The following is a 26,222-nucleotide window of genomic DNA, read 5'->3' as shown; positions in this document are numbered from 1 at the left end:
ATATCATATATTTAGAAAAAAGAGAAAAGGGTGAGAAAAATAGGGAAATGACAAGCAAAAATAGGATCCTTCAGGTACTCAATCATTACTTCAATTCATTAAGCATATATTACTACTAAGTATTGCAAGTGTTAACTTTTTTTTTTATCAGTCTCATTAGAGAGGCCCCATTAAACATATCTAGAAGCTCACTGATTCACTAACCACAAGTCCCTTTGGTTTTTAAAATGAAGGCAAGCCATATATACGTGAGTAAAACCAGTGATTTATTTGGAGGTTTTGAACACTCAGTTTCAAATTCATCACAAGCTTTTCTCCCCCCTCTCTGCAGTGTGTCTTCCTGTCTCTTATAAGTTATAATAGAAGTTAATAACTGATCCACTAAAAATTAATAAAAAATATTGACAATATGTAGAATCTATATTATATTATGTTATATATAGAAGAAATTTTCAGAACTTTTTGTTTCGTTGATTTTTTTTTTTTACTTATTTGGCTTTAATTAAGTAATTAACACAATTTTTATTTGTATTATTAATGTTTCTTAGATTTTTAACATCAGTATTCCACGGTGAGAATTTTTGCTAGGAGATCCACCGTGTTTCAATCAGAAGATACTAATAAAAACAAAAATAGAAATAGGAAAATCAACAATTTTATAAGAATTTAATATTTATGTACTTATAAAAACAATTTTATAATGTTATTCAATCACAAATTAATTTAAAATAATTATTTAAAAATTAATAAATTTATCATATATATATATATATAATGAGTTATGATTAAACGATTTTATCAAACATTTTACCATAACCTTTTTATCATTTTATAATGCTACACATTATGATTTATAACTGAATATTGAATAACAATGTAATAAAAAGAATAATGACATATCCTTCAAGAAATCTTTCCCATAACTCATAAAAAATATTAAATAAAAGCATATATATTTAGTATCTTCGAATAAAATGTGTTCAATATTTATCATACAAGATAAATAAGAGAATTACTAAGAAGATATTGAATTAAAATTTAAAGTTATTCATCTAAAATATCTTTATATTTTGAATATATTTTAATTTAATTCCGAAGTTATTTGACGCATTGAATGAATTACTGTGATGGAAATGGGTAGTAATGCATAAAATAATAAGAGAAAATTAATGGGCACACAGTAACCTTGCATGCAAGCAATATGTAACTCAATGTTGGAAAGCCTTAACGACAAAGAGAGCCTCTAACTTCCACACGGTAAGTTCTAAAGTCAAGATAGCAATGAATACACTCTCTCTCACACCCCATTAATACCAATTGCATATCTCATTCTCACAGTTCTGTTTCCAAGTCCAGAAAACTGATCGAATTTGCATTGATCAATCAAGAAAAATTCATCCTAGTGTGCATAAATATGCATATATGATATGGAGTACTAAATATAATACAAGGTGGGAGAATGAGGGTGTGGGGAATGTCGCCTTGGCTCGAGAGAGATATATGCATGATGTGTCCATGCATTCACCAATGAATCAAATGATATTATATCAGTTTGAATTGTGAATGTTTTCTCGGACCAGGCTTCATTCCCCTCACTCCCTCCTCTCTCGCTAGCTAGATCTTCTTTTAATTCTTTTGCTCATCATGCTGCATATGTTACGTGTAATGTATTCATGCACACTCTCTTTCCTATTCCCAATCTCTTAAATTTTCATATATATATATATGGTAAACTGAATATCAAGAACCAGTGATGTATACCAAATTTGGAGATGCGTGCTTGGTATGTACTATATATTCTTTATTTATTTCTCCTCTCATTATTATTGCTGAAAGGCATATAAACTTAATTAGGCTGAAGCTATAGTCTATATATAATTTTTTTTTTGGGGGGGAGGTGTAAACTGTAATCTGTAATGTCATAGAATCATTGCCACACAGCTTCAGAAAAATCATTGCTTATATATTGAGGAATGAATGGAAATTAAAGATGAGAATGAGAATGGCAGGTAGATAATTGCTGGTGTTGTATTCTTACTAAGATCTTAAAAAGTTATCTGTGATGATTAAGATTTCGGCCGTAATGTCAAGATGTTAGGGATCTTTATAATCAATTAGGGTCATATCAATGTATTTTTCTACAATGTATGCATCGACACAAATTACAACCGCAATTTAAAATCTTGCTTCTTACAAATGGGTTTTGCTATTTGTTTAATAATAGTGTCTGATGAATGTGAAGAATCCGAATTTGCTCAAAATTTGGATCGTAAGCTACCCAAAAGTCTATCACTCATGAAGTCAATACAACCGAGGGAGGCCTCATGTTGAAATCAAGATAGTTGATAGCACAAAACAAAACTAGTTCTAGCTAGGTTCTAAGAGAAATACCCGATGAGGAAAGGAAATTATGGTGGAATGCATCTTTTACTCTTTTAACATTATATTTTATCGTTGTCCACGAGTTGTTTTGTGTGTGTGAGAGAGATATTTAATCGTTGTGAGATCATTCTGGTTCCTCCTAATGTTAGTGCGGTTCCGTATTTGTTAGTGTAAAGCAAAATAGCAATATGGTTGTGTTTCAAAACAATTTATTAACACTGGTAAACTTTAACTATTCATTGGGTCAAATTGGTAATTTGACTAGTGAGTTTATGAGAATATCACGTGTCATATTATTTTTAAAATTGTAATTAGTAATTGCAAGTTCAAGGAATACACAACAACAAATGTCATGTTTCTTATTTATTTTGTTTATATATATATATATATATATATATATATATATATATAGAGTGGCGGAAGCCAATTGAGGCTGGTCCAAAATAGGGTTGAATTTAATTTTTTATTGTTTTTTATCATTGTCTCTTATATATTCAACTTCAAATCTACTATACAACTATTATAAGAATAGACAGATTCAAACCTTTCATTAACTCGTCTTCTTGTATCCATAATAAAAGTCACCTTAAAATTATATAAGAGAGATTGAGATATCTTAAAAGACTTTTATTTCTCAATGACATTGTATTTTCAATAATCACATTTTAAAGAAAATTATAATAAAAAAATTATTATGAGAACATTTAAAAATACGTTTGGCTAGATTTTAATATTCTTAAGAATATTTTTCAATTTTAAAATAGTTACAATAAAGTATAAGAGTTGGAACTGTAGTTATAATTATGTTAAATAATAATTTTTTTTACATTTTCATGGGAATAACATTTTCATCCTTCATCTTAAAAATATAAATGACTTATAGCATCTTTGGTTATGTGCTTTCGTCTTTCTGACCCACCTCAAGCATAAACTAATATACATAGCTTTTGCGTATATTTACCACATATTGAATCCACATTTTTTAATATTTTGTTCCAAACACCAACTTAAATCATGTTATAACTATTGTTTTAGGAATAAATAATATATATATATATATATATATATATATATATATATATATATATTTTAAAAAAAACTCATAACAAGAGTAAGAATACTACATTTTCAAATTTACATTTCTTAGGAATGAATTTATAATTGTTGAAACAAGCACACTTTTAATTTAAAAAATTCTTATTAATATATCTCTAACTTTACAAAATAAAATTTATTTTAACCTTTTAAAATGAAAATAGAATAAATTAGAAACGAATGTTTTTTTAAGAAACACCTTCTTACTATATTAAAAATTAGTGAAAAATTTTAAAACTTTAAAGATTAAATATTTTTTTTTATAGTATTGAGAATTACACTCCAAAGAATTTACTCCCAAAAATCTTGTAAAAAATCTAAGAAACTCCGCCACACGATAGCAATTAAGGCATTCCGATCTTAACCCCTAAGAAAAGAATCGAAAAAACAAAATCTTGACTGCAAGAAAACAATAAAGACTCATAAATTCATAATCATCCCCCAGCAAGAAAAAAAGAAAATCGCAAAGGCAGAGCAAGAACACAACACAAGACATCGAAGCAGAAGAAGACATGGGGTTGCAGTGGCTGATTCTCACCTACGTGGTCGCAGCCGAAGCTGCGGTGGCAATTCTGCTAACCCTTCCCACGCCCAAACTCCTGAGGAACCGTTTCGCCTCTCTCGTTTCCCTCATTCTTCAACCCGCGCTTTTCATTGTACCCTTTGCAGGGTTCCACCTCTTAGGTACGATTTTCTCTCTTTTCCTCAAATGGGTTTCTTTAATTTCATCTTCCAACAACTGGGTTTGCCTCAAAATAATTTCTTTTTTACTTTTGGATTGGTGGGTAGGTGGTCGTCAATTGTTGTAACTGCTCTTTATTTTGGGGTTTATGGATGATCACCCATCTGGGTGTCTCTTGATAGTGAAAATTTTGAATCTTTCTCACTTTCTCTTTGAGATGGATTGTTCTGAAAGTTAGATTGGGAGCTTCGAAAAGGCTTATAAGAGGGTTTTTTTTTTTTTTTAAATTTTGGTTGTGTCTTGTGTGCTATTAGTTCTGTTCATGTGGAGATCGATTGAGTAATTGTGTGTAATCTACTGTTGGTTTTCCTGAATTTTGATCTATGGTTGTTTGTAGATTTATACTGGAAAAATGAGCATCGCTTGATGTGTACCTCTGAAGTTTGTACTGCTGCAGAGAGAGATCGATATGAGAAATCTGTAAGTATTTTCTATGGATGTCAAGATGGCTTAATTGGGGAGTTTATATTTTGCATTGTAAATTGTGGTCACCGAGTGTGTTTATACTTTATATAACTTTTGATTGTTTTGGACTTTTGGTTGATACTGAGAAGGATGGTTTCATGATTTGAGGAATATTGGTTTCAAATTTAGAACAATCTTGTGAATATTGGATGCAAATATAACTTTTGAAACTATTGGTAATTGGTAATAAAACATTTTGCAGCATGATTTACATTGTTAGCAAGTCTGGATTGTAGGGTATGGGTCTTACTCATGAGTAGTTTCTGAAAGCAGCTTTCAATGTGAGCATATCATGATTTTTTTCATACAATTTTCACACATTTTTTTTCATAATTTCTGTGTTTAACCATCCTACCATTTCGCATTGATGGTGGACATAACTTATTGTTAAACCTTCGCTTACACTCATCAATACAAAATACCTACTTCATTAATACTTTTCTTGGGATATTGTTGATTATTTTTGGGGTTCCTCCTTTATAATTTAGAAGTATGTCCTTGAATGAATGAACCTTTTGGATCCTTTCTTTTTTGCGAGATGAGAACGGAGGATGAAGAAATGAATGAAGGGTTGAGAATATAAAATAGATTGTGGTCTGAGTTGTAAAAATATTAAAATTATATTATTATTAAGCAAATGGATTGTAAATCCTCATTTTTGTTTATGTGGAAATGGTGATTTTAGGTGTTAGAAACTGAACATATTAGCTGAGCTTTTCCCAGCATTTGGCTTGTATGATTTTTATTTCAGGCTGAGTTGGTCTTGTCTGAGAGGAGTTGAATGAGAGGTTGGAAACTTGGAGACGAGCTCTAGAAACACATGGCTTTCGCCTAAGCAGAAGCAAATCGGAGTATATGGAATGTAAGTTCAACAAAAGAAGGAGGGTTTCTAACTCAGAGGTGAAAATAGGAGACCATATTATCCCTCAAGTCACACGGTTTAAATATCTTGGGTCTGTAATACAGGATGATGGGGAAATTGAAGGGGATGTGAATCATCGCATTCAAGCAGGATGGATGAAATGGAGAAAAGCATCGGGGGTGTTATGTGATGCAAAGGTACCGATCAAGCTAAAGGGAAAGTTTTATCGGACTGCGGTAAGACCGGCGATTTTGTACGGAACAGAATGTTGGGCGGTCAAGAGCCAACATGAGAATAAAGTAGGTGTAGCGGAGATGAAGATGTTGCGGTGGATGTGTGGTAAGACTCGACAGGATAAAATTAGAAACGAAGCTATTAGAGAGAGGGTTGGAGTAGCGCCTATTGTAGAGAAGATGGTGGAAAATAGACTTAGGTGATTTGGGCATGTAGAGAGAAGACCGGTAGACTCTGTAGTGAGGAGAGTAGACCAGATGGAGAGAAGACAAACAATTCGAGGCAGAGGAAAACCCAAAAAGACTATAAGAGAGGTTATCAAAAAGGATCTCGAAATTAATGGTTTGGATAGAAGTATGGTACTTGATAGAACATTATGGCGGAAGTTGATCCATGTAGTCGACCCCACCTAGTGGGATAAGGCATTGTTGTTGTTGTTGTTGTTGGTCTTGTCTGGCCATGTTTATTAACAAGCATGAGCATAATAAGATGTTGTAATAGCATGGACTTTTAAAATAAATAGGAACAATTGTATCTTAATCAGCTTATCAAATTGAAAGGATAAGTAAATATATGTCAACATATTAAAACACACTCAATGACACTTCAGTCATCATTTATATTTTATATAATGTTTAAGACGGAACTTTACTGTTTATGAAAGTAAAATGACATATTGCTTTTTATTCCAACCTTATGGTAGAATCATCAATTGCAAAAAACTGAAAATGATAATAGAATAATATATGATAAATTTATTATTAAAAAAATCAGGAAGGAATTAAACTTTGCTAATTGTTAATAGATTGACAAGTGTACTAATTTTATCACAAGTACTAAAGATTAAAACGAAAGATTGAGTGTTGAGTTCACATAGACTTTGTTTGTACTTGCGTTTGTAAATATCTAATTTGTAAGCAATAGAAGAAATAGAAGAGGAAAGAAATTGTAAATATGAAATTTGAGGTTAAAGGGCAAAAGAAAAATATAATAAGAAGATTAAACAATAGTTTAAATGCATGAGATGAGTTCAAAATGTGATAATGTTGGGGCCTAGCATGTCTAATTACCTTTGATGCATTATTAATGTTTTCTCTATTAACTGCTTTCCTAATTTCTACCCACATCTACTAATATGCTCAACCATGTGATCTCTCATGATGAAGAACCTAATTTATGTATTATCTCTCCCAAATTCCTTTGCAAAGATGGAATCATAAACAACATTAGGTATAAAGATGTATGCAGAGGCACAACAAAGTCACTCTATCCCTAGCAATGCAATGTTGAGATGTCCTTTCCTAGTTCTTTAGACATTATCATTTTTCAACGACTAACCCCTAAAAACAGATGCATGGATGACCAAATCACACAATAACAATGAAAAACACAAAAGAACAATAAAAATTGAAATTGTATTAATAGATAAGAAGAACAGTTACATTACTAGGGGCTTTGGCTGCTAAGCTCCAACTGAGGAGAGGCTTTACACTTCAGAGGCTAATGGAAGAAGGGAGTGGATGACTAGTAGTAAGAAAAGGGAAATGGCTAAGGAAAGAGGGTTTCTCCCAAAGGATAAACCTAAGACTTTTGATAGTTCTGAGACTCGGTGTATTTTTTCCTTATGTTTCCTCCTTATATAGGGACTCGCGCTAAGCGCGCCTTTGGACTTCGTTGTGGGCTTTTCTACGCGCTAAGTCTGGATGGCGCGCTAAGCGAGCTATCCACTTCTTCAATTTTTCTTCAAAGTTTTTTTTTCCAGTTTTTGCATCAATTTTTCCTCTAAAGCAGTTCAAATCTTTTTCTTTTGAATTCTGTTAATAAAAAATAGTAAATATGTTAATTTCTTCATTATTTCCTTAAAAATAATAATAAAGTAAAAAAATTACACCCATTTATTAGCCAAAATTGACTATCAAATCAAATTAGCTCATATTTCGCAGTTATCATTAATCTTGGGTGAGACAACATTTTTATTAGAAAAAAGCAACTGTGATTGATAAGGTTGTACTTTCTCAAAATGAAATTATCAAATATTTTGGTGATCTGAAAAATTCATATGTTTTCTTTGGCATTTTAAGCAATGTGTTAAAAAATGCACCTAAGCAGGTGATTGAAGTGCTCAGACCATAAATTGGTTGTGTCCTTGGTTTGAATATCAATATTATCTTGTTCGACAAAAAAAATAATAATGGAATCATGGCTTGAAGGTTAGGTTTGATATTAAAACATTAATTTTAAGGATCTTGACGAGAGTTACTAAACTCATGCTGATTGGGTCAAAGCATAATGCTTTGGTTTGGTGGTAGTGTGGTTCAGAATGCAAAAGAGAAGATGAATATAGCAATGTATATACCATGACATTTACAAGTAAATTAAATGAGTATGGATTGTGTGTCATGTCCCCAGAATGCTATTTGTTATTGAATTTAGTAGCACAATCAGAAACTCTACTGCTATACCATCTTAAATTTTCACAATCAGCACTCTTGTAAGGTTGTGAGATTGTGAACTTTATGTGAGAAGATGAAGTTTTGTTTGATACCCATGCATGTTTTAGCTTTTAAGGGGGGGAAACAATAATTTTTCTTTATTGGACCAAAGCATGTTTTCTATATTGTTTGAACTCCATTACTCTTGGATGAGATGTTTCTGTTCATGATTTCAAAGTCCCACATTCATGGTTATTAAACTCTTTAGTTAACTCACTAACTCTTATGAGTTTACGAGTCCACTTATCCTCTGTGAGTTGATTCATGAGTAAACTCTTTTTTTAATAGAATCTGGGTAGACTCTATAAATTCTAAGTAAACTCGGTAGACTCTTAAGTTTACCACCGAGTCAACAAATTAGCAAGTTGAAAAAATTAGACTAAAATGTAAGTCATTTTGAGTTGTTTTTTGTCTGTTTAGTATTCAACATACCTTCATTTTGTGTGTTATTCCCGAATAAAAAAATTCTTACCTTTAACAACATCAAACTCTTATTTTCTAATAACATCAAACCGTCAATGGGAATGATCTACCACTACTATAACATCTGTTAGTTATTATCTATTAGTGATACATTACTAGACTTGATTATTTAAGTATTATGAAATTTATAATTTATTATTTTATTTTATTATATTGTTGAAATGTTTAATTAGTATGTTATTTATAGATATTTTGTTATTATTTTTATATGAAGTGGACTCTTATGAGCCTACGAGTTGAGTCCACGAGTCGAGTTTATGAAACTCTCATAAGTTTAGGTAAACTCTCGACTTTGATAACCTTGCCCACATTTTGTAGTGCGGTGTGAGAGATATATAACATGATAGAGCTTTGAGTTAACCTGTGATGTGAGAGGAACCAAGTGTTTTGCTCAGAACTCTGACTCAACCGGTTCATTAAATGTCATCCAACTCTGGATTAATCAGATGAGTTTCAACAAATCCACACCAGACCGTTTATGTTTCTGGTCTATTAGATGGTTCAAACTGGTTTATTGGTTGAGATCAGTCTGAGCCGTGCTTTATAAACCTTTTGAGATGCTTTCTCATCCAAAAATATTATATCATCGATGGTTGGAACAAAAAAAAAAAAAAAGAATTGACCAGATTCCTAAATGAAATATGGCATAGGAGTGGAGATATTATTGGGTAAATGTTCTTTCTTGCACTCCTAATAGAAGCCATAGAGGGTGTAATTGCTTCCATTCCTATCTTCCCTATCATTGCCATGTCACTGATGTTAGGCACATCAAATAAAGCTAATGATGTTTTGGAATATTCGGAAATGCTTTTTTTTAAACTTCCAGCCTCCTTCTGGCCCAAATGATTCTTGACATTTGAAATTTATGTAGCATACACAAAACTTTTGGTTTGAATTTTGAACTTTATTGTTGGGGTTCTTTCGGTTAAATTGAACTAACAACATCACATGTTTCCTTTAGGCTTACTTTATTTGAAAATATGAATTGTCATTTCTCTCTCCTTGCTAAATAAAATACTTCACATTGTTGACTACTTGACTCATTGACCATTTATTGGTGTTGCACAGATATACAAAGCTCAGAGGAATGTAATACTGTGTGTTACAGCATGTCTTCTCTACTGGTAAAGTAACAATTTTGCAATGGAATCTCTTTGTCCTTTAGGAATGCAATGGACTTATCTGTCTTTGATCCTGTTTGGAGAAAGTTCTCTATAAGTACTTTTCGAGAAAGAAAATAAGAAGATGGAGTATATTAGACTTCTTGCATAAGCTAAAATATTATGCACTTCAATTAACTTTTTATAACTTTTTCCAAAGTTGAGGTGCATAAGCTGATTTTAACTTTATGAAAGAATTTTTTTTTTCCTTCTAAAAGTGCTTATGGAGCCTTACAATGTAACTCCATCTCAATGAATGCATGTCGATGTGGTGACAGGTCTATCAGCCGCATTTGCAAGTATCAGAAGGAAATCCAGAGTCTGGAGGAAGTGGAGAAGAGAATCAAGGCCCAGTAGATTCTTTTAGTCATGATTAGTGGATTGAGGCTACTTTAGTTGAGTCTAGTAGGGACATGCCAACATGATGTACCAAATTATAGAGTGTGATATACTCATGTGATTCAGTTCTAGACTTTCAAATTCCAATCTTTCTTTATCATACTGTTTGGATCTGCTCTTGACTTGTATGTTGTTTAATGGCTTTTAGCCTATATCAGTGAAATATTTTTCTTTTTTATATCTAAAAAAGGCTATATCCAATGGAAAAAGACAACCATGGTTTGTAGAGAATATGTATATATATTCAGCACTAGATTGCCTTGAAAAAATCATGGTAGAAAAAACACACGTTGATGGCTACGTGATCGACAGGCTGGCTTAAGTGTAATGCAGTTTAAAGCTTAAATTTTAAGTTTAACAATAAAAAATATTTGCTATAAGTTTTTCAAAATTAAAAAGTTCATATATGTTGACAAAAAAAATCCGATTTATAACCTTTTTATTTAAAGTAAAAGAAAAAAAGATCACTCTCAAATTTTACTCTAGGCTTTGCTGTCCATCCAAATATGCTTGTAGTTTAGGAGTTTTCAGTTTTCACTCCCTCGATTTTTCTGCTTGTTACTTGAAGCTTATTTAGCACAAAAATTTGCTTCTCTTAAAATCTAAATTATTTTTCAATGTGACAGCAAAAGGTATAGGTGGAATTGCATTTAGGATTAATAGACTATCATTGCCATTGTGTTTCTAAATTAAATAAACTAAGTGATTGACAGGATTTAAAAGTTTAGTGAACATAATTCATTTCTCTCTTTTTTTTTTCATAATTCTTTTTAAGTTATAATAAATATTTTGTTTTCTAGAATGCTTTAAATTCTTATTCTCGAATTATCAACTTTGTTTCAAATGACAAATTGTAATCCTAGAAAATACTGTAAGTGGCAGTCAATTAACTCATCAAATCAAAGCTGGCACGCGTGGTTGAAAATTGAGACTAGAAAGTCTGGTAAATGAAGTTCCAGACTTAGATTGATCCACTAAATTCTCTTGTCCAACATGTCGGTGGAATATTTTCAACCTTATGAGTTGTAACGGTTACTTTATTCATAAGGAAGCATTATTTTCTAAGTCGGGTACGCGTTCTCTAATAAAGACACAACTTTCATCAATATATTTTATGTAATACACTCTATTTGTCTAAGTTTAAATTACTAAGTTAATCTGATGATTCAAATTCAAATCTCATGTTACGTTTAAGAATTTCAACATGGTTGATATAATTTTGTGCTCAGGGTTCTAGAGTATCTCTTTGAATGGGATTTATTTCACTGGCTATTCTACAGTGTGAAAACAAAAAAATGTTCCCATTTGCACATTGTTTGTTTCTGTTTCTCCACAAACACTTGCATATATCCCTTGGTGTCATCTTCTGCCCCTCGTTTGTTACATCACGTTCTTCACATTCTCAATCCTCCAAAGTCGTTTTGTATAAAAAACGGCTATGTGAAATGGTAAAAAATGATTTCAAATTAAGTGATACTATTCACACTTGTCTTGGACTTACAACTCAGCCAACTGCTGCATTGTTGTATTGTATGTAACTATTTTAAGGTAAGTTATGTTTTAAATTGTTCTAAATTATAACTAAATTCTATTTTAATTTTTTAAAACAATTTTTTTGGTTCTAATTCTTGTTAGTTTTAATTTCTTTTACATCAAATATAAATTTAATTCTTTTTAAAATGACTCTAACTACTGTTTATATATAAATGACATAATATGTATCTAAATATATTACGTCACATAATTTCAAAATAATCACTTATATTACATAATGGAATTTTAAACACGCATCATATATATTACCACAAAAAAAATTATGAGTGGTAACGTAACATATTTATATACATATCTTATCAAAATTATTGCTAATATAACATGTTTAAATATATTTCGCATCACTATTAAGTATACATGTAAGTTTAATTAATTAATTTATTTTTTGTGTGCACATATGCTAGTTTGATTAGAGTGATTTGAAATTGGGGATATGAATGTTTAGTGGGAAAGGGTTAATGAAATCGCTAATGAATACGACTTGTGGAGTTTGAAACTCAAATAAGAAAAATATAATTCGTAAAACTGGCATGGCAAGTAAGTATAAATTTGTGGGTATTCATCTTACCCTAACTTGATTTTGACAGGAAAAAAATGTTTCGATTGAGATTGAGTTTTCTCCCACTTATAACTTATTTTAAAATAAGTAAATTATTTTTTTTAAAAAAATATTATAGAAATCTTGTCGGTTCTCTCAAATATCAATTGGAATGGAGTTGAGTATTAAAATTTTAAAATTTTCTTTTAAACATGAATCATTATTTTTTTACGCGAAGGAAAATAGAGAAATCTAAACGTGTAAGATTCCGTTGCGTGTTAAAGATTTCGCTGCGTGTTGATCAAACTCTATGAATTCATGTATTTATTAAAAACTCTTGATAATTTAACTTAATATATTTTGATATTATAAAAAGTTTATTAAAAATTCTAACTATCAATCATTTTGGACTCATGCTTTCAAGTCACGGTGTTTCCAATTAATTCAGACCATAAGCTATGAAAATGACCTCCTATTGGTTTCAAGTCTTACACTCTATGCAATTTATAGAAGGTTCTTGAGAGAGTTCAACTTAAATCGCTGTCCCAGGCATGGATCTCTTGTCAATGTTAGCTGTAAACATCAATAATTACTTTTTTATTTTATTTTAAGATGTACATGAGAATTTCATGACGGAAAATCATTCTCCACAGTTTTCTTTTTCTTTTTCTTTTTCTCTGGGTATATAAAGTTTCCTGCAAACTCCTACATTACCTAATTTCTTTCAAACTAAACTGGCAAAGTCATCATAGTTGTGCAGCGTATTAAGAAAAATGGCTCACAAGAATAATGGTTTAGCATGAATTGTTTAAACAGAGTTTACACGCTTTTTGACTCGTTGATCAATGAAAATGCTTGTCACTTTATTACATTTAATATTTATCCTTGAATCCAGTTGAATTTTGTATGAACGATTTTTTCAACTTATATAGCATTTATTTAAAATTATATGTATCATTATTTTACTTAACAATAATGAAAGATCTATATCTTAAATGAAATCACGTTTGAGAAGATACAAAATCAATTATGATACTTCCTAATTAATGTGAAACCGCACACACTATAAATAGGTAATGGAAGAAATGTGGTATTTTAGGTTGGATGGGGCCAAAATGTAGAAGCTAGCTTTTGGATCATATAGGATCCGTTTATTTGTGGGGTTTTTTTTAAGGGAAAAAAGCATATTTAATTTAAAATATTTAAAAATTATGATAACTAGATAAACATTTTAAAATATAAAATTAGATATAAAAGCTTCTTGTGCTTTTCTCTCAAGTTCAACAGAGTAACTAAAAAAATATAACAACTCTTTTTCCCAAAGATCATCCTATTATATACGTAATTCCCATTCACATGACAAAAGCTTTCATGTCAAACATACTCAAATGATTCCACACTTCAACCATGCCTTTCTCTTAAGTTGGAGAGTCTTAGCTTAGAATAACACCGTGTTTGCCAACCAAAGTTTTGAAGAAACACATAAAGGTGTCGCAATATAGTATTATGGCATATAAAAGAAAATTTTTGGTACATGAAGTTTCATCTAGTTTCAATATTCAAATCATAAAAGATTTGATACCACACATGTTCAAATGTTTCCAAACTCCATTAATGTTTTTGTTTTAATTTGGAGAACACCTTTGTGCCCAAATATTCCCGCATTACAACCATGCCCTTCTAATTTGGAGTATGCGTAATGATGAAGTGGATGAAGTCCTACATTTAATAAGATTAACGAGATCCTTTTAGTACATGATAAATTAAATTCTCGCATCGAATGATTATGGTTAAGGAAAACCTTTTAATAAGAAGAAAGTCATGCTATTCAGTACCAGACAAAATACATTTGCATAACACACGTAAAAAAAAGAAAAAGAAATCAGAAATTAAGAAGTGGGAATAAAACGTGAAAAAGATAAAAAATTATCAATTGGTATAACTCAGAAAAAAAGAAATACAGTGCCAGTTCCGTTGGTGTTGGAAGAATCCAATGACCTTACAAAAGATTTCAAACTTAGATCGGAATCATCACCTAAAAAATTACCTAAAGTTTTGTCTTGTTCAAGTCTTATATACCACAATTTACTTTAATTAATTTCTTCATTCTGGTATTTCAAAAGAAAGTGGCAAATCATTTTCTTTTGCAAGACACTTTTCTAATATAAAATATATATATTTTACCAAATTTTTGGGATAAAATATTTGAGATATTATATTTGTACAACTAGGCAGTACAATTATTTTACAGCAATGAGATAAGACAACAAAGAAAAGTACTGAGATAAGATATATAGTTAATGTGATAAACGAAGATATCAATATGTCATTCGTACTCTTACTGTAATATACAAAAAAGAATACAATTCTATATGCTCCATTCGTTGAATCCCATGACAAAGATTGCAGAGATCCATTCGTTGGGCCAAAAAAAATTTACAGCACAAAATTACTTCTAATAGAAAAATACTAATAATTAAGCAGCCAAAAAGTTAAAATGATCTCTTAACATTCTTGTAATCTGAGTCTATGCATTCCAATTCAGCCCTGTAAGGATTGAGCAATTTGAGAAGTTCAGTTGCTTTCTCCTTAGTCTCATCACCACATCCAACTTGCAACACCAACAAGAGCTTCTGAAAGGCACCAACTTGAAGGGCCTCAACAAGGGTTCTCCCTTCATCTTTTTCTCCAAACTTGCACAGTTTCCAAATCGCAGAAACAGAATAGTCTGTTGTCAAAGGTGAAACTCTCAGAATTTTCTTCACCAAAAGAGGAATTGTTAGATCATTCCCACAAGCCTTGTTCCTTCCTTCTTCAGAGCTGCATAGAGAGTCCAAAATGGTCACAGCCTTCTCACACATGCTCTTGTCTGAGTCAATGAGAATGTCAAGCAAAGAAGAAACCAAACCCAATTCAACAAATTTCAACCTCATCTTATCACTTGAATTGGAAGAGGATGAAACCAAGTACCAAACCACACTCAATGAGGCCTTTGTGATGGTTGGACTAATCCTCTTGTTGATGAACTCCACCAAGAGTTCATTGACCCCTTCAATTTGTGACAAGGCCTCCAAATGCTTCACATCACCAAATTTCAGAAGCTCTTTCAATGCCACAATGGACTTCTCTTTCCCTGAGAGATCTTGGTGCTTCAAGAACCAAACCATGCATCTTAGAGAAGCCAAAGACCCCAAAGACTTGTGTGCCTCCAATTGAAGTGGAAACATCCAATTGAGTGCTGACAAAATCTCCTCAAGAAGCACCACATTCCTCTCAATGGAATCATTGGCAAATGCATCAAATGATGAAGCCAATGCCACAGGTGCTCCATTGTCCACTATGCACCTCTTGTTCCTCTCACTCTCACCACCCCACCTCTTCAGTTTCTGCACCAATTCAAGGCAACCATATTGGTCCAAATCCGTTGACGAGGCCTTCACTAGCATCAGAAGCTCAGCAACCTCAATTGAGCCAATTGGTATCCTTGGTGTTGGAATCCTCTCCACCCCATGTTGCCTATTCTCCACACACCAATCTTGAATCATTACCCTAAGGGAATGGTTTGGAATCATGTCAAAGTTCCTCACAACCTGGTTTGTGACAGGACATGTGATGTTCCCTTCATCAAACCACATCTCCACACTCTCCCTATCGTAGGTTATCCCTGTTGACAATGTCACAGGATCCTTCATCAAGTCAAGAGAAATTGGACATCTGAAGTGATTGGGAGTCACCAACTCAGCGATGGATTTGCCACCTTTGCGACGGTTTTTGTTGCTGCCCTTCCTTCTCCTCCACCCCAACACCATCTCTTCTATAGCAATTAACCAAAATTTGTGTTTTTTGTAAGGTGAATTGTGCTTTTTGGTGATCAAGTTTGGAACAATTTGATGAGAAATATTTTCTTCAATTCAATTGGGTTTGTTCGTGTATGTACAATATAAATATGAATATATTTATAGAGAATCAGACACACATAGATATATCATGTCTCGTGTGTGTGCTGTGTTATATAAGTACAGGGTCATGATCAGGGTCCTTGGTTTCATACATATGAATGTGTTCAAAGTTAGACCACCCCCAAAGAAAATACTATTATTCTAAGAGAGAAGCATTCAAATTTGAAGAGAGAGAGAGAGAGAGAGAACATTGACCATTGAAGAGTTGAAGAAAAATTATGAATACATGGTATAACCGTCAAAAGGGAAGAACGGGTAAAAGAAAAAACCGATATTGTTGTTTTTTTGTTTTGGGTTTGGCGTTGTTGGGGTGTAGACTCGGTGACACGCTTTCTACTAATGAATAAGACCAACACAACACGTACAATATCATGCTACACGTTAACACCCTTTTTTTTCTCTCAATTTTTTTGTTGTTGTTACTGCTACGCATGTGGTGTTGTTTACTTTGTGCTAAAATTTTGAAATTAGAGTTCAATTAGGTTTGATTAAAATTACTATATATAATTTTTTTTGGTTTATTAAAAAAATATACATATTTTTAATCTGATATCGTGTATTAGTATTAAAATTTGAATTTATTTAAATTGAAGTTAAATATAATTATGAGACTTGAATGGAATAAAAATAAAAAAATCAGATAGAAAATAAAATAAAATATTTAACAGTATAAAGAAAGTCAAATGATTTACTAAAACAGTAATATTGTTTGGGTGAGTAATTGGTTTTCAATATACAGGTGATATATATAAGTTCATTTAATTAACTTTGAATTTAATTAAAAGGAAATAATAATTAAATTTTTTATGTTATTATTTAATCATGATTTTTGTTGTTTATGATAAGATGATTGATTTTTATAATAATTATTTTAAAAATTATATTTATTATAATTTTTAATTGATAGACTTTGATAATCTATCAAAATTAGTCTTGTCTATTAAGTATATAATCTGAGTTTAATTCTTAGGTTTAAGAATATGGAAAAAATATATATTGAGAAAAATCAGTTATGACTTGATAAATTAGTGGAGGGTTACTTGAAAGATTAAATCAAGTACTCTAAATATTTTTGCCCCAAAAAGAATTGAATAAATTTGATTGGTTTAAGTCGAGTTAAAGAATTATAAGTTTAAATATAATCCAACCTATTTTGATTGAATATTACTATTTTATTTTTATTTTCCTTTAAAATTGGCAAAATAATCACCAATTTGGCCCAGACCAACTGACCAAAATAAAGCACCCAAAAGAAATTTGAGATAGACCAAATTGTCCTACTTTTCATGCTTGACCTGCGAGGCCAAACCAAATAACTCATTTTGATACCTCTAATCAATATCTAAATGAGTCTCAAGCTTATAAAGGATACCTTTTGAATTATAAAAAATAAAATAAAAAAAATCATCAACTTTTAGAATTAATACATGATTTGGTCCTAAAAATGGTGATGTGTGTTGATTTAATTTCTAAAAGTCTCTATGTATATCTCCAAATCTGTCAATTTTATTAAAAATTAATCTTTATATGTTAACTTAGTCTCTACATAAGTCTACTTTGTCACAATTTAGTCTTCAAATTTATTAATTGTATGATAAATTTAGCCTTTAAATTTATTCATCTTCACATTAAAAATACTAATTTATCATGAAGTTGATAGATTTGAAAACTAAATTATAAACATTGAAAGTTTTATGAATGAAATCAATTCTCATAAAAAGAACTGGCAGTGTGGATATTGCACTAAGATTTGAATGTGTGAATAATCCTACGTGATATACTTCGTAATAACAGAGGAAGAAGATTTGGTAAGAAATTGATTGCTTAATAAAATTGTTGAAGGTGGAGGGAGAAGTCAACATCTTCAATAATGATGGGTTTTCATAATCTAATAGTATTTGTTTAGGGATATCTTGCTTAATTACTTTACAAATTTGTTTTACTTGAACACAAGATCTTAATAAACCATGTCATATAGCATGTGAAGATTATTTTGTTATTCTTTGTATGATGTGATACTTCGTAAATATATAATTTAGAACTTCTGCATGTTCAATGGAGGATAGAATTAATGTTTTTAGGTTTGGGATATAGGAATTGAAGTCGGTGGTACGCAGTGATGCATCTATCATTGAATTTACAAATTGAAATTTTGGGTTTTCGCGTATTTCGGTAAAAGATTTCTATGCTTCATTTGATGGGTTCATAAGAATTTTATTTAACAGCCATGCATGAGGTAAGTTAACTGATAACACATGTTTGAGGTGAAAATTTTGAATTTGATTATTATAAAAAATATTCTTGGGAAATATTGATAAGTTTTAAGTATAATTAAAACTCTAGCTACTTAAGAATTAGTATCATAATCAGTCAAGAGAATCAAAGTTTATAAGAATAAGATTTTAATTAGGGTGGCAAAAATATTTTTTTTATGTAAGTATATAAAGACGAAACAAAAATAAAGCAATTAAAAAGTAGGTTGTTTTGAAAATTTCAGGATCAACGTTGAACTTCTACATATTCGTCTAATGCTTAAAGTAATTAAATTAAGTTTAAAAAACAAGTATAGACGTTCTACATACTAATACATACAGTTTATTTTTATTTTTATAACACTAATACATAAAGTTGTTGACTCTTGAAAGTTGAAACTATAGACATATTACCACCACCTACTTTTAAATTGCTTTGAATTCAAATAACTTCGTTTGACGCTCGCATGCATTTACTATTAGATGTTGCACACTAGAAGTAATTGATTTTTGTCTTATATATTATATATATATATATATATATATATATATTCCATATTAATGAATGTAAAACAAAAACATAATTATTGGCTAATTTTTTATTATTAACAAAAGAATCCAACTAAAACCTTAGACGTAAACTTTATACATTTTAGTTGAATTTATTATAAATTTTTTATCTAATATAAAAGCTAACTACTTATAATTGTTTAACTCAATATCAAGTTTAAATCTAAACTAAATTTCTCAACATATGACTAAATACGTAAACATTGATCCAAAATTATGTTATTTTTACATGTTTTTTGAATTAATCAACACGAATCCAAATACACTCTTAGTTGTATGTAGATGGAACCTTTTTGCATTAATACCCTACTGTATTAAGTTGCAACACTACAAAAATTACGGAATTACTAAATTTTGAATATTTTAATTTAATGTTGTTTGAGTAAATTATATATATAAGCGACAAATAAAAATACAATACTTAAACAGATCATGAATTTTGTATTGGTGAGAGTCCAATATAATACATACATAATGTATCCTTCCAAGTACTAGATTGCAGCGATCTGGCGATTGGACTTAGGAGTCAAATTGTGATAATAAAAAATACATATAATAAAGAAATGAAGTTAAATAATGGAAACGGTGATCTTGAGGCATCATATCTAATTTTATAACTCTTAAAATTTATCAGGATGATTCAATTGATAGACCAGTTTATAATAGAGAAAATTCTCCTCAATGAATTCACAAACTAGTCTCTTATCTTATATATTTTTATCTAAGAATAAAAAATAGTACTAAAACTTTATATCACTTATTCAATTCATTCAATCAACTAAATTAGATTTCATTAATTAAAATAAATTTGGATTTAGATAATTTAAGGTTTAAAATTTGAGTATTCTTTTTATTTTATGATGAAAGGAAAAAATTGAATATTCTGGATAAAAAAAATATAATTGAAAAAGAAGATATTATTAAAACCTATTATTAGAATTTGTTTTAACACAAATTAATTACAGATAAATTTGATAAATATTTTATAAAAAAAAACCTTAGAAACTAACCTTTTATTCTGTCTTGAACAAGGTGTAGTGTGGTTTTAGTTTGACCTTTTCATTATATTTAATTTTGGTGGCTTATTGAAAAGCAAGACCAGAGGTGAATGAAAGAAAAGACACGGTGTTGTGTTGTGAGAGAGTTAGTTAGTCTCTGTTTTACCAAACCAAACTCCATTCTTGACACCTTCAAACCCAGCAATTGCATTGCAAACCAAACCATAGCCCCTAAATTTTTCATTCATATTAATTATTAATTAAGCCACCCATTTATTTTATTTTTATTTTCCTTTTGGAGACCAAAGGCTTTGACCTCCTTGCGTGTGCGGCGAGACCATGATGCAATAATAATCACCTTTCTATTCTCATCGTTGATGACATGAGAGCGTGCCACCAAAGCTAAATTTGAATCCTTTGCATAACGAATGAAGGCTTTTGATTTGGGGTCTTAATTTAGTTTGGACTAGTTCTTTTGCTGAGATTTTTTTCTTCTTTTCCTTACACAATACTTTATCAAACCAAAAAATAGTGTATATCACTTGAAACAATTACTCATTAATTAATTCGATGTGCTTAGATTTTTTTATATATAAATTGAATAATTGAATTAAATTTTTTGTTATACTTGATTTAACATTTGCCATAATTAACCAAACTAACATTTTAATTGTGCGTAAATTATTCTTGTATTGATATGAACATAACGTTATTTTTAGGTACAGTAACTTAAAAATGAGAAAAAAGATTACGCACTAAAGCTATAAAAAATTTATACAGTAATTCAATCACAATTTATTATATATAATAAATTTATTAATTTTTAAAATAATTATTTTAAAATAATTTAAATGATGATTTATGATTAAATAATAATATAAAATTATTTTATATACATGCATAAAATAAAAAAGAAGAAGAAAGAATCAGAGCAATTGTAGTAGAAAAATAAGATACACAATTCACAACTATTTTAGGAAAAATCTATTGGAATTTTGGAGGATCCATGATGATTAAATCACATGAGAGACTAACTTTATTATTTTTAATTGAATAAAATAATCGAATTTGTCCAAATTAAAAATAAAATTTGATTTAATAAATAGTTTAATATATGTCTTAACCAAATTCAAATGAAATTGAGTCTTTTAAAACAACATAAAAGTTCTCATAACTTCAATCATAACTTTATGTTGTCGCCCACACATGACTCCATAGGTAACATAATATAGTCATATAGATATGCTTTTGTGAGTAATAGAACCAAAATCTATCCACTAGCATCCTTCATTACAAAACTAAATTAACTTTAAAACAAAAAAAAATGAGAATTTACCATTTTCACACACTAAATAGTGTAAATGGGACTTTTTTGTTATATGTTTCATCCTACAAAAGCAAAAAAAAAAATTCTTATATTGTTCTCTTGTTTCTTCTCTCGAAAAAAAAAATTATGCAATATCTTCAACTCTCAATTGACTCTCCCCAAATTCTAAATTTTATACATGCAACTTTGGGATTTAAATAATATGAGTAATTTAAATCACAATAATAGCAACAACAACAATTAAAGAAGAAAACAATAAACATACAATGCACAAATAATTTTTATGGTAAATTTTAAGACTCAAACAAGATATTTAGCGCACCATTAATCCTCAATCTTTGGATTGAAAAAGATTAAATGGAAGTGGTGCTCTCAACGTGTTGATTAAATATTGGTGATAAGTCCTCTCAAACAAACATTGTCTTTGGACATTCCATTGTTCACATGGAAAACTTATATGATGATTACTCCGTTCAAATAATAATTGTCTTTAAACATTTCATTATTCACATGAAAAATCACATTATTTATAATCGCCACATGTTTACCATCACAAACATGTAATTTTTCTGTCAAATTGTGTCTTCCTTTGGACCAAACACAATTTACATGAATAATTGCATACAAAATTCATGTAAATTCAATCAAATCAACTTATGCAATAGATGTTACTTTGACAACATGTTGTTTCAATCAATTTAACAAAAAAAGACAAGACAATTTGATACAATAAATGAGAGGTCTTAGAATTACACAAATTTCATATAATTTAGTTATATAAAAATATATAACAAAACACGCAAATATTTTGCACCCATCATAACATACCTAGCACAACATTAATTCTTGAGAAATTAATTTGTAATTGGTACTCTCAACACAATGATCAAATATTGATAATAAATTTTGTCAAATAATAGCCTTTCCTTGGAATGACTATTATTCACATGAAATTACCTTTATAATTGTCCCACATTTATCATTACAGGTATAAAATATTATTTGACCCCAAATTACGTCTTCCTTTGGATTGAACACAGTTTGAATAAATAATTCCATACAAAATCTATACAATTTTAATTAAATCAATTTTCACATTAGGGATTACTTTTGCAATATATCGTGTCAATCAATTTAATTAAAAAAATACTAGACATATAAATAAATGAGAAAGATCTGTTACTGCTTTACACTCAATCATAATAGCAAAAAAAATATAAAATATTAATTACGGCAAATAAATATCATATCTTTAAATTATATTTAATGCTATCATTGATTTATACTTAAAATGTCCCAAGCAAATATTGCATCTGTAAATAACATTATCACAAATTTATGAAAGGAATTAAAAAAAATCATGTATAAATTATTAAAAGAAATATTTAAAATATTTTATATAAAAAATAATAAGATTATTCATAAAAAATATTTCCTTAATACTAATTTATGTTTGTAATATTTGTGCAATGCACCTTAGAGACCGAAGAAATTTCATTTCACTTTCAACTTTAATTTGCTCCCATATTAGAAAATCATAATTATATAAATAAACTATATAATAACGTTTCTCCTTTAATTTATTAATATTACAAGAATCTCGGAGCACAAATTTTATCCAAAAGAAAGTAAAAAGGACAATACATGATTAGACGACGTTAAAAGTCAATCATCAGAGATCATGATCAGAAAAACACTAAAGCAACATTTTTTTTTTACGAAACAAAAAATAACCCAATTCCTAAAAACTAGTCTATATTGCAAAAAAAACTTTAATTCCCAATGATCTAAGAGTAATGGTGCTCTCATACCACTTGTTGGAATTTTAAAGGATCCTTATAAAATACCAATATAATGAGAACCTCTTTATTACTTAATAGAACATTCATAACTTTTAACTCTTGAGAAAGTGTATGTGACCCCTAAGTACATTAAAGACCATAGTTCTTATGACGTATTAACCTAATAGGATTTTCATTATTTTTTGATGGACCAATATTTACATATGCTCGTTTTAAGTCTATATTTTCTGATTTAGTTGTCTAAAGACTCACTTAATTTGATCACATAAAATAAAATCCACTAATAATAAATAACTAATATAATTATCTTATAATATTAGTCCACATTTAATTTAATTATTAGAATAAAAAATTCCAACAAAATCTTCTCTAATTGTTCCGTCAATGCTTTACGATTCATTCCTCTTCGTTTTTCGGACCCTTAACTTAGGTACGCCTCCTAACTAACAGATTATATTATACTGCTTCCTAATTAAACTAAGAAATTTCTCTTTTCACTTATCATAAGTCAACAACAATCAACTTTAATTTATAGGAATTTCTTAATTTCATTAAATTCTAGATATATGGCTGGAGCAGGCAAAACTGCCTGTATAGTGGGAGAAAATTTATATACATGCTTTTTTATTAGTGCTTCATACTAGAAAATGCATCTAATTAAATCTGATTTTAACATAAACAACTCATGCATTTTTTTAATTGTGATGAGAATTTTATCCTGTAAACTTATTTTTTAAAAGAAAAAATTCAAAATGCATATCCATTTTATTTCAAACTCAATCTTAATAAAGTAAATTAATTTTATAAAACTAATTAGGTCATCTAAAATCAAGTTTGTAAATAGTTATTCAAACACACACTTCTAAACATTTGACTGTCACATGGTGGTGTAAGTAGTTGAGGGGACATGTTACATAGCCAATTATTTCCCAAGTTTGTGTAAGTAACATGCTGCAGCGAATTGAAGCAATTATGTTATATATTGTCAACTATTTAGTAGTATTCACTATTTCACTTTGGGCCTCAAGAAAAATGTAGGGCACGAGTTTAAATTTTAAATCGAAAACAAACCTAAATAAGCCCCACATTATACCTAACACGCAAAACAGTTTAATTTTTTTGGAATTTTTACACAGATTTCCTATACAGAGGGGAACATATTAAATGTAAGGATCCACTATAAACCAAGCTTAATTATTGTGTTCAATATGAGTAGCCAAAGTAAAATTTAAAGCCAAGTTGTTTGACTATGATAAACTAAATTGAATTCTCTGGTCTTTATTATTGTATATATCAGTCTTGAGGAATTCAAAGTAAGCACGGGTCGCCATAGTTAGGTATGAATACGAATGAAGTCAGAAAAATACAATAACAGCTCCTGCAGGCCCTGATCATGGAACCATTTCCTTTTTATATATAAAAAATGAATAAATCATTAACCAGCTTGATGAATGACACTCAGATTGTATATATACTGAAAAAATGATGAGGTATCCGAAAGGAATAGGCTCGTTAATTGTTCAGATTTTATATATAGCCACTCATTTTTAATCAATATTCAATTTTCTTCTATCAACAATAATAAAGTGAAATGGGCCAAGTTAGGTTATATCTTAAAGGCTATAAGTCTAGCCTATTTTCTAAAAGTTAAAATATGGACTTGGCCTGTTTGTATGATATAGTTTTATTTCAAGATTTAGAACAACATTTTTAATAGTCTTTGACTTGAAAGCATATTTGAAAACTTATTTTATTATAAAATATTTTTAAATATGTTACTAAACATATTTTTGAATAGTCAAATAAATTTATGTCTTTTTTTTTTCACATGTATATTCTTTTAGAGGAAATTTTAATCAAATTACAGTTGGACATTAAATATAAATTTATCTCTCAATAAGAATTCAAATCTTAATTTATCATTAGCGAATAATCTCCTTATTAAACTTAATTTATGTTAATAATCTGCATCTTTAACTTAAATAAGAAAATAAGGATAAATTTTAAAATATAATAATAAAAAATAATGCAATAATCATAAGATCATGGACAGATGCAAGATGGGGCAAGTAGTGATCTTGTCCCCTCCCCCTTAAGGATCCTTTGTATTTGTATATATATGAGACAAAAATAGAAACATTAAAATTTAAAAAATATTAAGAAAGAAAATATGTTTTTGAGTTAATGCTTAAAATTTTCTAGCGATACATCATATCTTTAATTTTATCCATAAAATTAATAATAAATATTTTTAAAAATTGTTATTTATTAAATAATTATTTATTAGAAATTAAATATTTTAATAATTATGTAAAAAAATCAACACCCTTTTGATATACTTCTGGATCCGTCCTACATAAGATTGTATTATTTATATTTAACTTAAATATAAATAAGGTATCTCATAAATGATTAAATTTTTTTGTTGTTTTGAGTCTTCGATATATTGAACTTTTTATTTTGAATCATTACCATAAATCAAGTGATGATGTGTCATTTTATAAATTAATCAAGTGATGATATCAAGTCATTATTTAGTTGACGACAGAAACTCAAAATAAAATTTTTAATAATTAAAAATTTATAACAACAACAAAAATTATAAAACACCTAAAACAAAACTTGATCATTTATCAGGAACCATAAATATATATTTAAGCTTTTATATTTACTTAAATAAATTAGTTTGTTAAACCTAAAAAAAACTTTTTTCACATAATTTTAATAAACTCTTTAAAATATAAGTCAAACATATGTTCAAAAAACTCTAAAATTAAAAGAAGCATTTTGTTTAGCATCAACCTTAAAACAAAAATATTTGAGGCAAGCTTTGGAATTTAAGAGTTTTAGTTGGGTACCTTCAAGGACTCTCTGACATCCAAGTCAATGTCGTTATTTAAGCTTACTA

At 29.3% G+C, this 26,222-nt stretch overlaps 2 protein-coding genes across 2 annotated transcripts; one reads left to right on the top strand and one right to left on the bottom strand.

The window, feature by feature from the left end:
- The first annotated feature begins 3,858 nt into the window (after positions 1-3,858).
- Positions 3,859-10,515, top strand: LOC114425084. The gene is made up of 4 exons (XM_028391840.1): positions 3,859-4,161; positions 4,557-4,639; positions 9,824-9,879; positions 10,194-10,515. Exons 1-4 carry the CDS (start codon positions 3,990-3,992, stop codon positions 10,270-10,272), a joined length of 390 nt encoding a protein of 129 aa, XP_028247641.1. The 5' UTR covers positions 3,859-3,989; the 3' UTR covers positions 10,273-10,515.
- A 4,188-nt stretch (positions 10,516-14,703) lies between these two features.
- On the bottom strand, positions 14,704-16,536 carry LOC114366903 (U-box domain-containing protein 21-like). The gene has a single exon (XM_028323930.1). The coding sequence runs from the start codon at positions 16,213-16,215 to the stop codon at positions 14,899-14,901; it is 1,317 nt and encodes a 438-aa protein (XP_028179731.1). The 5' UTR covers positions 16,216-16,536; the 3' UTR covers positions 14,704-14,898.
- Between the last annotated feature and the right edge of the window lie 9,686 nt (positions 16,537-26,222).

The sequence above is a fragment of the Glycine soja genome, chromosome 9 (assembly GCF_004193775.1).
Source record: "Glycine soja cultivar W05 chromosome 9, ASM419377v2, whole genome shotgun sequence".
Taxonomy (NCBI): domain Eukaryota; kingdom Viridiplantae; phylum Streptophyta; class Magnoliopsida; order Fabales; family Fabaceae; genus Glycine; species Glycine soja.
Note: the sequence above shows the minus strand (reverse complement) of the source record. Positions and strands in the feature narration are given on the sequence as shown.